At 41.9% G+C, this 15,392-nt stretch overlaps 2 protein-coding genes across 3 annotated transcripts in view; both read right to left on the bottom strand.

Moving 5' to 3' along the window:
- The window catches only part of ncoa2 (nuclear receptor coactivator 2), a gene marked incomplete in the record, with an annotated part of 54,326 nt that extends 47,819 nt beyond the window's left edge, over positions 1 to 6,507 (bottom strand). Inside the window, 1 exon segment of one of the 2 annotated variants that reach the window (XM_035665027.1) lies at positions 6,299 to 6,507. 2 annotated transcript variants of the gene reach the window in all.
- A 1,543-nt stretch (positions 6,508 to 8,050) lies between these two features.
- tram1 (translocation associated membrane protein 1) lies at positions 8,051 to 15,115 on the bottom strand. Its single transcript, XM_035654537.1, has 11 exons — positions 14,813 to 15,115; positions 13,242 to 13,305; positions 12,091 to 12,209; positions 11,889 to 12,005; positions 11,739 to 11,797; positions 11,518 to 11,602; positions 11,229 to 11,299; positions 10,995 to 11,099; positions 10,724 to 10,867; positions 9,883 to 10,034; positions 8,051 to 9,626 (listed from the first exon to the last, which is right to left on the bottom strand). Exons 1-11 carry the CDS (start codon positions 14,933 to 14,935, stop codon positions 9,556 to 9,558), a joined length of 1,110 nt encoding a protein of 369 aa, XP_035510430.1. The 5' UTR covers positions 14,936 to 15,115; the 3' UTR covers positions 8,051 to 9,555.
- Positions 15,116 to 15,392: the final 277 nt, after the last annotated feature.

The raw sequence follows: 15,392 nt of genomic DNA, 5'->3' as shown, positions 1-15,392 counted from the left end.
TTAATGAAGAGCTGATTCACATGCACACCAGCTACTCATATTGGTCGTTTCACTCACCATTTATGGTTCACTGTGGGAGTTAACGGAGCGTGATACGAGGCTCGCGAACCTGTGCAACATTTTATGTTCTCAACGATTAATAAAAGGAAAACAAGTAGTTCAGCTGATGGGATGGTGCTTAATCTAGTCATAATAACCTACAGTACACCCAAACTGTACAGTATGGATGGAAAACACAGGTCAGCTAAGGAGATTCCCTTCCCTAATGAAAACAGTAAAGATAAAGCAAGCAAAACCATATTATAGGTCACTGAAGGAACACTGCTGAGTCAGCAGAGAGCGAGAGACAGAGAGAGAATGAGAGAAAGAAATCATGCTGGTCAGAGTTTGACCCTCACAATGTGTACAGAAATGAAAAGCCTGAAACTGAATCCCCACATTCCTCTGGGTTTATGACAAGCGAGTGAGAAATGCTGCTGCTCTGCACGTCATTCCATGCTACCTTAGCCTCGCGCCATAGATAGATAGATAGATAAGATAGATAAGATAGATACTTTATTTATCCGAGGGAAATTCCATTTACCTCCATTCCAGAATAAGACTGTATGCTAGATTTTCTCAGGTCCGATTCGCGCTGCATATTTTTGGACCACCCACCCAACATTCAGCAGGCGGCTAGCTCAATCCAAGTTTTCTCTCCCTCCCTCGGTGCCAAGGATTCCACCCTGGGCAGCGGGAAAGGTGCCAACCACATGATAGCACCCTGTGCAACAAACACATTGTGGCAGAGGGGAATGCAATTCACTCACACAAATTAAGACTTCAAAGCACACACGGTTATGTACAGCTCCATCCTGTCATGCATCAATTTACAGATATGATCTTAAACCTTTATGATCTACCTTTATCATTCTTTGAAGAGGGTGTTTTTATGCCTTGCTTTCCATAAAGAACTTAATAAGCTTCATGTTTAAATAACCACTTTTCAAATAACATATTTTATCACCATTATCAGTGGTGACTGGAGCAAAGGAAGCCTGCCTGCTCTAAAATGAAAATGAGGGTCTTACAGTACATTCAAAACAGTATCAATGATTAGATCTATAGTGTACAGCTAAGCAGTAGCCTCACAACACAAGGGAAAACAGCTGCAGAAGCATTGTCACAGTCATGTGACCTCTGTTCATGCCAAACTGGCTGAGGGCACCTTCTCAGCGATGAGCAGTAGACACCACAATATCATTTAGCTTGGGAGATCAATATGCACTTTGCAGTAGCTGACCTACATAAGTGGAAGTGTGCGGACTGTTGAGATCATTGGATTGCCTGCGAGCCTCAAGATCCTTGGAGCCCCAGATGGAGTCTCCGTGGGAGTAGAGCATGCGGAAGCCTATGGTGTGATGTTACAAATCTGTTTTTAAAACATTACAGGTTGAAATCACTCGAAAATAACTAGCTGTATCGTTCTAACACTAACTGACTGCCACAGGGATTACCCCACCTGGCGTAATGGTTACATACAAGTCAAGGACACTTTAACGGTGCCAACATAGAGCTCAAATGTTCCTGAATGTTACTTCTGAAGAGGTACACTCTTCAGTGGTCTATCATCACAGATTGGACCTCTAGATAGCCTAACACTTGGCAGGCAAACTAAAAGTGCAGGTTATCCAAGAGCAAAATTGGGCTCAATTACTGGGCTCAATTTTATCAGAAAACAACTGCTCTTGTTGATCCATCGCAAACCCAGTAATTCTGCTTATGTCTGACAGCACATCTCTTCATTGTTGAATCTTCAACTCTTTAATGACAAGCACTGTGCTTTCTGAATAACACAGAATCCAGTTAAACCAAAAAAGATCCTGTACAGGCTGTTGTTAACAAGACAGGACTTACTCTCAGCACAGATAGATGGGCTGGCTGATTTGAGGTCAGCTAAACAACACAATAACAACATGCCTTGAAGCAGAGAGGGAGTAAATACTCCCGTCCCGCTCCTCCTCTTCCATGTCAAAGCCCTCTCCGCTTTCCATCAACCATCTCTGCCTCGCTTTAGACGGCTCTCCTCTGCCGCTTTCACCCCCTCCTCTCTCCCTCTGCTGTAAAAACCTGGCCATTTCCCCACAGCTCATCCCTCACGCCCACCCAGGACCTGTCACACTGCTGTTTCCATGACAACACAAACGCAGAGACAGCAGGGTGAGATGCCCAGTGAGACAAGGCAAACAGATACCAGGGGGAGCGGTGCATCATGTCAAGAATACACTGTGGACCTTATACAGCATGTGATGGACAGATAACACAATGCAGTCCGATCTGTTACATCTAAACCTGAGTGGGAGCCGCATGGTTTCCTGTGTGTTTGTTTGACTTGTCTTATCGCTCAGCCAAAAGTCTGTCTTCAAGTCTGGTCTAAATCATTTAATGTTATCTGTTAAAAAAAATTGTCAAGTGCTCATAATTCCTGTGTTCTTTAACTGATCTGGTCAGAGTAGTCCTTGTAGTTTCTCCTAACGTCAGATCTTTGAGCAAAATGTGCAGATTTGAGAAAGGGCAGTAATACTTTATAACATCCTTACCAAGGCCCAGATTCCTGCCAGCCTCTCCGTACTGGATGCAGTCATTTGACACTGCTTTTAAAAAGGAGCCCAGGAGTACACATTAAAGAGCCTGTGTGAGACAGAGGGGTATGGTGTTGTTCAGAAGCTGGCTGTACTAAGCGGCAGAGACAGGGATGTCATTTTCCAGCCTGGGTCAAATGAGTCAACTTAATGTTGTTAGCACAGAGAAGTGTGGAAACGGAGGAACAGTGTAGTTAAGTACTAAAATGTGACATATGTCTAAAGGGGGACATCATTTATATAATATCCCTTAGATTGCTTAGGTGTCATCTTTAGCTTTAACAAAATACAGAAGATTTCTCCGACGTGGCGCCTCTTAGAGTGAGGTTTGGATTGTAAATTACTATGTTACTAAGAATAAAGAGGCCCTGTAATGACTTGGGGTGAACCTAATGATTATTTTCATTATTAATAAATCTGTCACATTTTTTGTGTTGGCCAACCAACAGTCCAAAACATCAAACATGTTCAACTTACTATGACGGAAAACAGGCAGATTTTAAATATTGGAAGCTGCATCCAATCAGCTTATTAAAAAAAATCATTGCCCATTAATTTTCTATAGATAGACGATTTGATTAACTGATTAATCATTTCAGCTCTAAATGAGTTTAAAAGCCTAGAGGTGAATGTTGCTGTTGTGTTCTAAATTCTTCTAAAACTGATTATAATTTCAATGGTGCTTTGGTTACAAGCCAGAAATAAGTTCAGTTGTTAAGATAAGCTTAATGCCCTAATAACAACGGGCCAGAATTACCCGGGGACCCCATGTGATTTAGGTATTCAACCTAACATCTGTATGTCACGCAGTGCATTCACTTGGGGTACACAAACTTGGCATTTCACTTGAAATCACTGACCAAATCTTATAGATCATCCCCATGTACAACTGATACGTAAGGCTGTAACTAGATAAAACTCCTGATTTTATGTTCAAAATTCAAGTATCAATCAGTATTAACCTCAAGTATAATTCTTAGTACAGCCTCCCCCCAGCAATTCTATTAAATGCAATTTAAATAACCAAATGTAATTCTAGTACACAGACAACCTCAGTAATTATTATACATTTTCACCCTGTTCTATTGTCTGTGTTTTTAGATGCATTTGTAACATGTAAAATAAGTTATATTAGGCCAACAGTGACCAACAGCAACCCAGGAACTGGCAGCGTATGCTGGAGAACAAGGGTCAAACGATTACAGTATCACTCAGGTGACGCAACAATGCAACCTATCACAGGGCAAAAGTCAGTGATTGCAAGCTGAGAGTTTGCACTGGAAAATACTGCTTTGTTTTACGGAAATTATGAACACACATTCAACATAGGATGGACAACCAAAAAGAGCCAAACACCAACACAGAAAGACGGGTTTGTGTGAAGCAAATTACAGGGCTGAGCGGAGCGGAGCCCGGCCTGGGAGAAGACAAGCAAGCTATAGAGCAACGGATGGGTAGAGACCCTTTTCTGAATCATGTGACGAGCTGGGCATTCCTGTCACACACCTGTTGCTATAGATGTAGTTTACAATGTGTTCGGAGAGAGAATTACTTTAAAGGTAACACCCATTACACGAACTGTGCCCAGGCCGTGTGAGAAAACCTCCAGTCAGTTATCCTTGTGTAAACATCCACATACTTGCATACACGTGAGCTCGCCTGAATTCCTGGACTGTCATCATCCCAACATAGTCATTCTTCTGCACTGTTAAGTCGAAATGACATGAAACTAATGTTTCAGTGTACCAGCCAAAGGCAAGAGCCCCGTTATAGGATTCCTTATACAGACTACAGACATTAAAGGAATGCATGACTCCATCTGTACAGGACTGCATGTCTTGTAACTGGAGAGGGCTGTCACAGGTATTGTATGCATGCTCCTTGTCTTCATCTAACATGGAAAATAAGGTCAGTCTAAGAGAATTTTTTATTTCTTCACTTGTTCTGACTTTCAAGGACAAACCGGCTCTTGATCGGCCTCTTTACACTAAACTCAATACTTGTAAAGAGCAAGTTTTGTTTCACTACAGATTAAAATGCCTTAGAGACATAAGACTACTCTACAGGAAGAGTATTTTTGTGGTAATTTAACAGACAACACATGCATGCGGTTCCTTACACTCATTAACTTATAGTCCTCTGCCCTTTTCAATGCGCTGTTAATGAAAAATATGAACCACATCCAAACCAATGCTTCTGTCAAACGTCTCGTGCGCTTACTCGGCATATGTCAGAGCTGACTGAAGCCCATCACATCACATCTGCACGGGAGCCCTGACGTTGCAGGTGAACTGCAGCTGGACAACATGTCATGTTAAATCTCCTATGGTGATGTGACCTGAGTACTGTGCACCATCAGGTGGGCAGATTGATGCAACAGAAACTGCTCAACTGGTTCCACAAGATGCGTTCCTCCAGCATTACTGAGAGGAGCGTTGACAAGCATTGAAATGGCACAAGCTGTCTGCCTGTACAGTCCTGAATCAGTCAAGGAGGAGAGCCTTTAGAAAAAAGAAAAGAAAAAAGGAGAGCAGTGTCCTCTCAACACTGGCACAACAAAGCAACAGAGAAGCAGCATTCCCCAAAACTGCATGGGTGCCTTACGTTGTCTGAGCGCATCTTATGTATTCAATTTAAAGTCCTCCCTCTTACATCTAGGCAATGAAGCCCATGTGAATCGCTAGTAATTGGGTTCCATCCTGTTTATTTTAAACATAATTTTAAGTTACTTGGACAGCAGAGCCACAACAAACAGCAAGCACTGTGCACACTTTTCCTTTTTTCCCCCAATCTTGAGTGTAGATAAGAGCCATTCTCTAGGTTTTTAGCCGAGTCCATGGACAACTTTCTGAATACGTTTCAAATGCTGGAAGCTGCTGGTTTGAAGTGACAAACGCTCACATTATAGCCTGGCTGCTAACTAGCACATTAGTAGAGCAGCACCTCGACAATGCATAGTAACGCCAGGCAAACACGAGAGAAACATTAGTTCAGCATAAAAAAATAAAAAAATAAAATAAATATTGAGAATTGTCCACGAACCCTGAACAAATGCAGAAATGTCGGCAACTTACCTAACGTAGCAAGTGGCACACAGGCATGCTGAACACCACAACAAACAAGGTTAAGTGCCCGCTCAAACACATGGTGGAGAGGACTGTCCTGACTCACTCGTATATTCTGACAACGACGTCCAACCAGCCAGACTAGCCTGCAGCTACCACGGTTAGCATGCTAACTACGTTGCTGCTGTACTGGCGAACTTAGTCCGGTGTTGTGTGCACGGTCGCCCGCTCACTCAGCACAAAACAACAATGACATATGAAAGTACTGTGCACGCTAGGGTTTTTCTTTTCTTTTTTTTTGTCTCCCCACTTTTCATCAAATGTGTGTGTGACCGCACAGCCGGTGGATATATAAAAACGGCTGACAAACACTGCATATAAACTCGCTTGCAAGCTCGCTGTCTGATTGAGTTTGCTGCAGAAAACACTATTGACACAGGCAGCGGGCTTAGCCAAGGAGCTAACGCTTGCTAATAAGCTAACGCCGAAGCGAGAGCCTGTGCCAGACAGACACACAACCGAGATTGAAGACCTCACATCGGAGAATGGATTTCACAACGAAAACACCACGTCCCGTCTCAACAAGGAGCACCAACACGTGTGGCTACTTACGATTTAATACTTTCGGCTGTGTCCTCGCTGTTAAATTCCGTTTATCAGACGCGGCTCTGACCTTCGCGGTAGTGAAACAACATTTCTGCTGGCTAACTGTGCCGCCATGTTACTCCTGCTGTGCAAACCAATGCTGAGTGTTTATCTGGCTGGTAGCTGCTATCCTCCCCCACACCAAACCACATCACGGGGCTCCAGCACTATCAACTCAGATACCGCCGGGGTTCGTAAAGCAACACCACCGCGGCGATTTACCTGTTAGGGTGACACGGTGCTTGCTGTATGGTTGAATGGCATACTTTAATCTGACAGCAGGTATAAAACACACACCGTGTCACGATAACAGTGGCTAGTGTTTTAAATGTGTGGTTTAAAAAAGGTGGGCAAACTATATTAACCCCCCCCTCCTCCTATCCCAACTCAGGTTTCTCAATATAGGACAAAAAAAGTGTATTATACATGTTACACCGATACATCTTCACCTGGGGTTGTACTGCCTGCCAACATGTATGTACATTAAAGGTCATAAAAATGTATGTCAACCTATAAAATGATGGATTCAAAGGCAGTGCGCAGCAAAAAATAAAAAAAAAGGCTGATAAAGGGAATTTGTGTTTGCCTTAATCACATGTCTGTGGGTTAAATGTCAGACTTACCTAGATGATTTTAAGATGCTACACTTGCTATAACACTTATCACTGGCTGTAACTAGACAGTGATGGGGGGAAATGTGTAATAACAAAGGCATGCTTTTCCAACATTTTATTGGCTACTTCAGGAAATGAATATAATTCATTGAATCACAAGCGGAAAACCAACACTGCAGGCTTTAGAAATGTCACAAATGAGCGTGTCCTACTTATGTAGCTACCTTTGATTTACTGTGAGGTCCACTATCCATGGATCAAACGAGCAAGCAGGCGGGTTTTTGCGGTGAAAACTTGTGCAACACCGCCACCCAGCGGCAGAAATCTATGTGGCCGCCTTCAGCCACACTCCGCCATTTGTGTAGGGTTTTTATTCTCGCAGTTGCTCCCGTTTGGCGGGGATGCTATGGTCTTTGTTTACCTGAGGGCAGGATTTGGTCAGTGCTTCATATATTAAAGAAAAGCTTTCCTCAGAAAAAACTTATTTAATATGTGCTTGGGTGTTACTTTCCAGTCAGGGCTGCAGCTACCAATAACAACATTTAGGTCCTGTCCTCTGCAGTTTCTGAAATCAATTAATTTCTTGGAATTTTACTATTAAACCAATAAAATATTAAATACCTAAAGGCTTCAACACTAACAATGTGGAAAGGCTTTGAAACACCATTTACACCTTCATGTTGGGCTATAAAATATACACTGGGTATTTCTTTTCAGAAAATGGTGAGGAATATGTTAGGGGGGACTTACACTACACTTCAGTATTTTTGAAATCCTAGATGCAGCCTTGCTTGTAGGGCATTAGATAATACAAAAATGTTTTCTCCATTTTCTGTGTGGGGTTCCTAGCGTTATCTGCGACCTAGTTTGGGAAACACTACACCTTCCCTCTTACTGGTACAACACTTTGTATTTTTATTGTATTGCATATTTTAATGTATCTCTTCAGTTGCTCTAGTTTTTCTTTATCTGAATCAACTGTCTAGTCTACTGAACTGCCAGAGGCTGTACAGATTGTAAAGCACCTAGAGGCAAATTTGTGATGTGTGATATTGGGCTAAATAAATGAACTATTATTAGTACAGAAAAACAATTCTGACAACTCTTTTTTTCAATAAAACATTTTATTCTTTTGTATGATAGATAAACCCTCAGAACAAGTTGAGAAAACCACACTGCTGATATACTGCCGGAGACAACCATGACTCACTACTGTGTTCCTAAAATGAGTTAATGGGTTCATTCTTTAGAATAAGCCAGTGTTACCTAGGTGATTGATTATTACAATACGGCTGACTGCACTCCATAGCTTTGGAAATTCACTTTATGGCATGTAAGTAAAAGGCATATATCAACAGTCAATCAGGCTCATTTGGCACAGTCAATAGAGGGTAGGGGGGGAAACAGCCAAACAAAATGTGGTTCTCTCATCCGCACTCTGTGCTTTTACAACAAATCTTGAGGACATTTTTTTTTTAATGTAAGCAATAATATGCAAAGCCAAACAAATACAGTAAACCCATTCCACATATACAGCAAATGTAGAGGGACTGTACAAGACAGTAATACAATCAAACTCACTAAAGGGGCGTTTTGCCAGACTTCCGTCTGTTTCGTCTCTTATAAAAGTTATTTCATTTCACTCTAAATGAAAACACACGGTGTGTTCATTCATTAACAGTGTTTTAGGCAGAACCATAATAGATTAAGTATAATTTCATGGCAAGGAACATGTTCTGTTGTGATTACAAAGCTACTCTGAACTCCAGTAATTAAATGCTACAGGTTACAGGGCAGTTTTGCATAATACTGAACTGTGAATCTAATGACAGTATTACAGAATGATGTATCCTGTTGTCCTTGGTTGCTTTTGTACACCTCTTCCCTATTCTATCCATGAGTGGGTATTGAAAACGTTCATATTCTACTTTGCTTTCCACTATTTAGGTGTCTGTTGGTCAGTGACATGGTTGAAACATTGTAACAATGTCTTGCTGTGTGAGGTTTAACAGTCTGGGGTGTGAACCCAGTCATAGCAAAGATGGAGATTATAATAAGATTCTAAGTCACTCATGGAAAAATAAGGGAGAAGAAATACATTAACTCGAAGAAAATCAGTGGCAAAGAAGAGGAGCTGGGCTAGCAATTACACGAAACAAAAAGGGGAAATAAAACACAAGCTGGAATACACAGTATTTAGGAAAAAGCAAGAAATGTCCTGACTTGGGAGAAACATTAAACACTGAAGTCATCATTCCTGAATTTTTAAAATTACACACCCTGTACAAAACAATCCGTATCAATAGGCACTTCTTAAATAAGGTCTTTTTTTAAAGTTTATTTCTGAATTTGTTTTCTTTTTCATTCGAAATGGCGCAGCAGAGCAATGATTCTTAAATCAAGGCGTGCTGGACGACTGGCAACAAGTAAAGCTAAATGCATTCTGGCTCTGGAAGTCCAGCTGGGAGGTCAGTCCTGTGTGGGAGCTGAAAAATGCATATCGTGGTGGAGGAGTTGGAGAAAGTGTTGGTTGGATGCAGCCGAGGAGGCACAGGAAGGGGATGGTTCTTTGAGAAGGGGATGATAGAGGAGGCTGTAAGGGGAATGTATTTATGATGACTTCTCTTTTCTTGCTCTTGGCGAATCAGCTCCGTGGGAGTTCACTCCATTTACTCCGTTGGCTACAAAACAAAGGGCACATCCAAATTAGTCACATTTCACTGATTAATGAGGTTAAGTGTATGTAAGCAGAAGAAATGCATGTATGGATTATATTCTAACAAATATTTGTTCAGAAGTTTATAAGACTTCCTGGTTCTTACTTCACATTTGTGTTTCATTAAAGCAGTGTGTGTTTTGATAAGCATTTCACTGCTCGGGGGCACGTTCAGTGCTTTGCAGAAGAAGAGTAAGAAGAACTTTGTGCTCGCTGCTCACCTTTGTCTTTCTTTGATTTGCTCTTGGAAGGAACTTGTTTCTTTTTCAAGGTCTGAGCCTGGGCATGCTCTCTCCATCGGCGCAGCTGGAAGTTGATAAATTTCCACATCATGAAGGCCTGAGTGAGGCAGATGGCGGCCAGGACAGTTATCCTGATGGGGAGAGCAAACAGTCAGAAACTCCAAAAAACTAGACACAAGTTTTACCGCTCTGAAGGTCTGGCCTAAAATGTTGTGATATAGCTTAATAATGTGCTACATCATAGTGTTGTTGAGTTCTTACAATCCCACAATATATTTCAATAACTCCAGTGAAACAAAGCAATAATAGTTGATAGCAAGAGAGGAGGAATTCTCTCACTTGGCTTTGCATGTGCTTGGCACAAGATGTATTGTGGTTATATTTCATTCTAATTTATTGAAGCTGGTGTTGGTGAACAACTCTTTTCCTCTTCCAAGATGGAACCCTTCCTGTAAGATTGTTAAAACTTGGTGCTAGTCTAGAAATGAGGTCTCGTTCCTTTATTCTGTGCCAACCCGATGTTGACGGATGATCCTTATGACTTAAAATGTTCATTTGAACTCCACTCCAGCTGTGCAGCAAATATCTCAACGTGATTTACTGGGAATTAGAAAATATGCACAATTAGCAGCTAACAATGCTAAAGATATATTTCAGAGTGGATTGTTTTTTGCTTTATGAATGTTAAGCTTAAAAAGGCTGTTGCTGGCAGATTTTCAGACCAGAATAAATTCACTGCAATTCAGCAGCAAAATGTCAGCAGTTCTAAAATATTATTTCAGCATTACGTAGTGCCGTTTCTCTTCTCAGAGGTGCTTACCGAACAAAAAGAACATTAAAGTTTCCTGCAGCCAAATCAAAGCCTTGATTCTCAGCTGTGGCAAGGCCAAAGCCCACGGTGAGGACTGACAAGGACAGGGTGAGTAGCCGTCCAAGGACAAACAAGACGGCCCATATGGTGAAACTGGAAGACAAGAAGATGACCATGATACTGCATTCAAGACTTCTCCACCATCAGTCATTCTTAACTTTTATGATATTTGCACACGCCATAAATCTGAAATAATTAATAGCTGCACATTAGAACTCACCCAGTTTGTCTGTTCTCGTTGCTGAAGTAGACCAGGCGGGACACGTGAAACAGGAGCTCGACAAAGTAGTGCAACACTAGCAGGACAAGACCCAGACGGTTCAGACTGAAAGACACAAGGAGACACAATTTCACTGAATTACAACTGACAAGAACTACACAGGGGGACACCACTGGTGTCCAAACACACAATCACACACATAATTCTAGGCTTTTTTTAAGTGGCAGTTCTTACTTCAGAATGTAGGCACCTGCAATGTGGACCAGGTACAGGAAGATGTACACAAGTTGGCGTGGAATATCCTCCTAAACAGCAAACACAAAAGATGGGAGGGCAAAAAATTGTCAAAATATTTACAGCAGTGTGGTTCTGCATGTAGAATTAAGCAAGAAGAGTATGCTTCTTTCAAACAATGCAACATAACCAAGGAAGTCAAACAGGATACAACCTCAGGGCCCAAACAGCACGTCATACTACTGCAAAACGATGGGCCCACCATAAACACACACACACATACACACACCTTCTTTGTCTTTTGGAAATACAGTTCTGGGAGAGCGTGTAACCAGTAGCCCAGCTGACAAATGAAGTAGAATTTCATCTGGAATCTGAAAGAAAGTTACAAAATTAAAAGTTTTTATTCTTCAAACCCCCACACTTATATATGTATATATGTATAAAATAACCATTTAAGTAACATATGTGACAGGGTTTCTTGTCAATTTAAACAACATGACAACTTACGGCATCAGTGTATGGGGATAACCCTCCCACAGGGTGACTGGATTGGACAGGAAGTTTTCCTAAGATCAAAGTAGTATTTAAATTACATGCACGGACAGTCAGTTTATGGCCTTAAAATATATGTAAAACCAGCTTAGCTACTGTACATACAGACAGCAGGATGCTCACGCCCCAGCCGAAGGAGAATAAGTAAAAAGCGCTGAGTTGGCCTGACTCATTGAATTTGCTGTGCTTCGTTTTGGAGAAGTGTTTCTTCCGGTTGATTTTCTGTAATAAAAAAAAAGAACACTAAACAATGCAGAAGCGCTCTCAGAGATTGAAGTCTGTGCACTCAAGTGTGTGTCTCACTTACATCCAGCACATACTCCTGGATAATGGCATGCATGATGATGGCAACCAGCATGTAGAAGAAGACAGTGGCCAGGTCCTTGATGCCATGGTGGAAGTGGTTCACAGCCGTCTCCTCTGGGCCTTCGCACAGAGGTCAGACAGAGTCATCACATGAGCATGATTTAAAAACAATAAAATAAGATAAGAAATAACAAATAAGATTTTTTTTATCCTCACAATGACCTGCCGAGCCATTTAAAGTTCAATTCAAACAAGTGATTCACAGGTTTAACAACCTTAATTCCAGAGGTAAGGTGCTTGGATTAGTGAGTCTCACCCGTGCAGTATTACACCACTTGGAAAATACCAGAGTCACTGACTGTCTCAGCACAAAGCCTCTTCTATCTCTCAAAAGTAACATATTATCTATACAGCCTCAAACCCAGTATCTGTGAGAAATACTGAACAATGAGAGGAGTTGTAGCACAGAGAAAGACGATACATGAACACACTTGACAGCAAACTGTTTCAGAAAGCCTGAGCGGTGCTCCATTGCTCATTGTTTATGCAACCAAATAAAGACATCAATCCAATTATTTGTAAAAGTCAGCACAGACAAAGAAAAAACACAGTGGCGTTATTGAATTTGCTCCACTACGGAGAGATTTAGTTGCTGCATGTTATTTGCCTAATTTGATACATGCTGTAAATAAGTTACAGAGCTAGGTAAGTGGTCAGGTCTCTCAGATAAGAACTGAATCACCAGCTGGCAGCCTGCAACAGTACAAAAAGCTCTGAGGTTGAACATTCCTTCAACAGTATCTGAAGTTGGCAAAGAAATTGTTAACCTTGAAATGAACAGGACTTGAATTAAGAGGCCTATATTACACCTTAGCCCAAATTCACCCGGCACAACCTTGCCACAAGAGAACTTTATAAATCAGGCGGACTAAATTTAGCTCCAAAGGGAAAAAAGGAGCTCTCAAATGGGTTTGTGTAAGGCCACGCAAGTACCGCTCTAGAATCCAAATGAGAGGCTTCAAGCCAGACAACTCGAAGAAAATACTGCATTATACATTAAAGCCTAAACTTGCTGTATTCACTTTACACATCCATACATCGTCATCTGTTCTCACCATGTGTCTTATACTGTCAATATAATCCTTAACTTACCATTTGTTGATATGGTGACATTGTACTGGACAGTTATGAACAACACTGCAAACTTTGAGGTGACCTGTAGATAGAAAGAAAACAGTAATTAGAGCCTGCACGTGTGTCATTTAAACAAGTATCAACCAAATACTACTGTAAATTCAAACAGGTTAGAAAGGTTACTTGAATTTATACACACAAAACTGGGAGCATTGCATTTATATGCTGGGTCATTCACTGCACGACCCATAATGGAGTGACTGCGACATATGATTATTGAAATTAAAGTAACACATTTTATTTTAGCAATATATTACCCCAACTTTAGGATGATAAGACGGAATTATGCAATACTATTTATTTTTTGACAGAAAAAAGGTGAAAAAGCAATACCAACTCGTTCTTTAGGGCTCTTAGGAACTATAGAACTATTACATCTATGCATGCTCGACTTGTTTAAGAAATGACTTTTGTGGATTACAATTAATCAGCAGTATTACATAATATGACTGATGTGTGATGGAAAATTAAACATGATCCAACCAAGTAAACAGAGCTGCATCAAGATAGCCAGATAATAAGGTTAAAATAGGAAGCAGCTTATTCCTCCTTCACAACAAAAGAACTACGTGGCCACCAAATGGAAATTAAACACACGTCAGACGCACTCACTGCTCAGTTAAACTATCATAAATAGACTTTATTTTGAAATTGCTTACGCCGTCGTTACGTTACTCTATAGACGCTGCATCGTATGCCATTACAGGAATTTTATTTTGTAAAACAAAAACAGGAAGTAGTTGAGAAAATCGCCAAAACGACGCTAATGGCGCTGATTTTCACTGAGGATGAAACATGCTCGAAATGAACCGTAAATGTGTGTTAAAGTGGAGCAGCTGGGGGGGGCACAGGGACGGTGTGAGGGCAGCCCGCCGGCCCGCTGCACCCGGTCACATTCAAACCCGCCGCCGAGCTCCAGGGACAACTTTCAGTTTTGGTGCAAGCGGGTGTCTGTGATGATGACAGCCCTCTCAGTCGCTGTATGATTGCCACGTAACACATCGACGCATAAACTAAGCAGGTCGAGAGTGTTGCCCAATGTTGTAACCACCGAGGTTCATTAAAATGTTGCAAACCTGCGACGCGATGAGATACTTTTTAAAAAACAATGTTGCACATGAGAAACTTTGCTTTTTTTGTGTTAAAGAGCAAACCCGCGGGCCTGCGGACGAGTGGTTGTAATATCGATTTCAACATGGGAAGCAGCCAGATGCAAAGTGGACACTAGTTCCCACGTCGCTTTAAGAAAGAGTGCGGGTTTGGTGGAAACCTAACGCCGAGCTACCTGGCTGAGTTGAGTTGATGGTATAGTGGAATAAAAAGCCAAAGCGAGGCCATCGTGCACAGAAAACTTTCGGCCACGGGAGGAAGTGGTGTGAAGAATAGATCAGACAGCCATGTCAGTTTCCAGGAGAACAGAAGGGGAGTATTTCGGCATCCTGCCTCCCAGTAGTCCGTGCACTGTGCCGGGGCGAGCATCCCCGCATGCCCCACAGATAAAACCCATTCAACATGTGGACTGGACTCACCTCAAACATCAGCCCGAGAAGGAACACCATAGCAACACAGGAAACAATATCTGCATGGTTCTGGATGACAAACTCGTGGCTCAGCACCGGCGGATTCTTGTTGGTCTTTTTTCGGATCCCCATGTCGACGGCCCGACTTTTGCTCCACGCAGCGCAGATGTGGTCGCTTTCTTTAAGATATTATTATCCGTCGGTGCGAGGACGCTCAAAGCTGCCTCCTGCTTCCTACGAGCAAAGGGCCAGGCAGCAATTGAATGGCGTGTCACTCTTCTGCTAGTGGGAGGGCCCACGGAGAGAGAGCCGCTGCGCCTGACCAACGACACTCTTTACGCACGGGAGAGAAACAGCTGCGGCTCTCTGTCGCCACCTAGAGGTCTGGAGTATAACCATGGCTACAGCCCACAGCCTAAAGATGGGCTAGTGTACTTTATCCAACCCAAAGCTAGCTACATCTTACATGGGGTTGCTTTTTGGATTTACTGGTCCAAGCTACATTTATTCGGTCTTCAAAAAATTCCAACATTTGACACACATTATTGTAGATTAAACCAGGCTGCATTAGCAATAGTTTTGGGGATTG

This window comes from Morone saxatilis, unplaced genomic scaffold, assembly GCF_004916995.1.
Source record: "Morone saxatilis isolate NCDOM2014 unplaced genomic scaffold, NCSU_SB_2.0 Contig0, whole genome shotgun sequence".
Taxonomy (NCBI): domain Eukaryota; kingdom Metazoa; phylum Chordata; class Actinopteri; family Moronidae; genus Morone; species Morone saxatilis.
Note: the sequence above shows the minus strand (reverse complement) of the source record. Positions and strands in the feature narration are given on the sequence as shown.

Excerpts from the sequence above, each read along its gene's own strand:
- tram1 (XM_035654537.1), bottom strand. The coding sequence starts at position 14,935 with ATGGGGATCCGAAAAAAGACCAACAAGAATCCGCCGGTGCTGAGCCAC. Across the intron at positions 12,210-13,241 it reads TGTCACCATATCAACAAATG|GCCCAGAGGAGACGGCTGTG; the intron begins GTAAGTTAAGGA and ends CTCTGTGCGAAG. Across the intron at positions 11,603-11,738 it reads TATCCCCATACACTGATGCC|ATTCCAGATGAAATTCTACT; the intron begins GTAAGTTGTCAT and ends ACTTTCTTTCAG.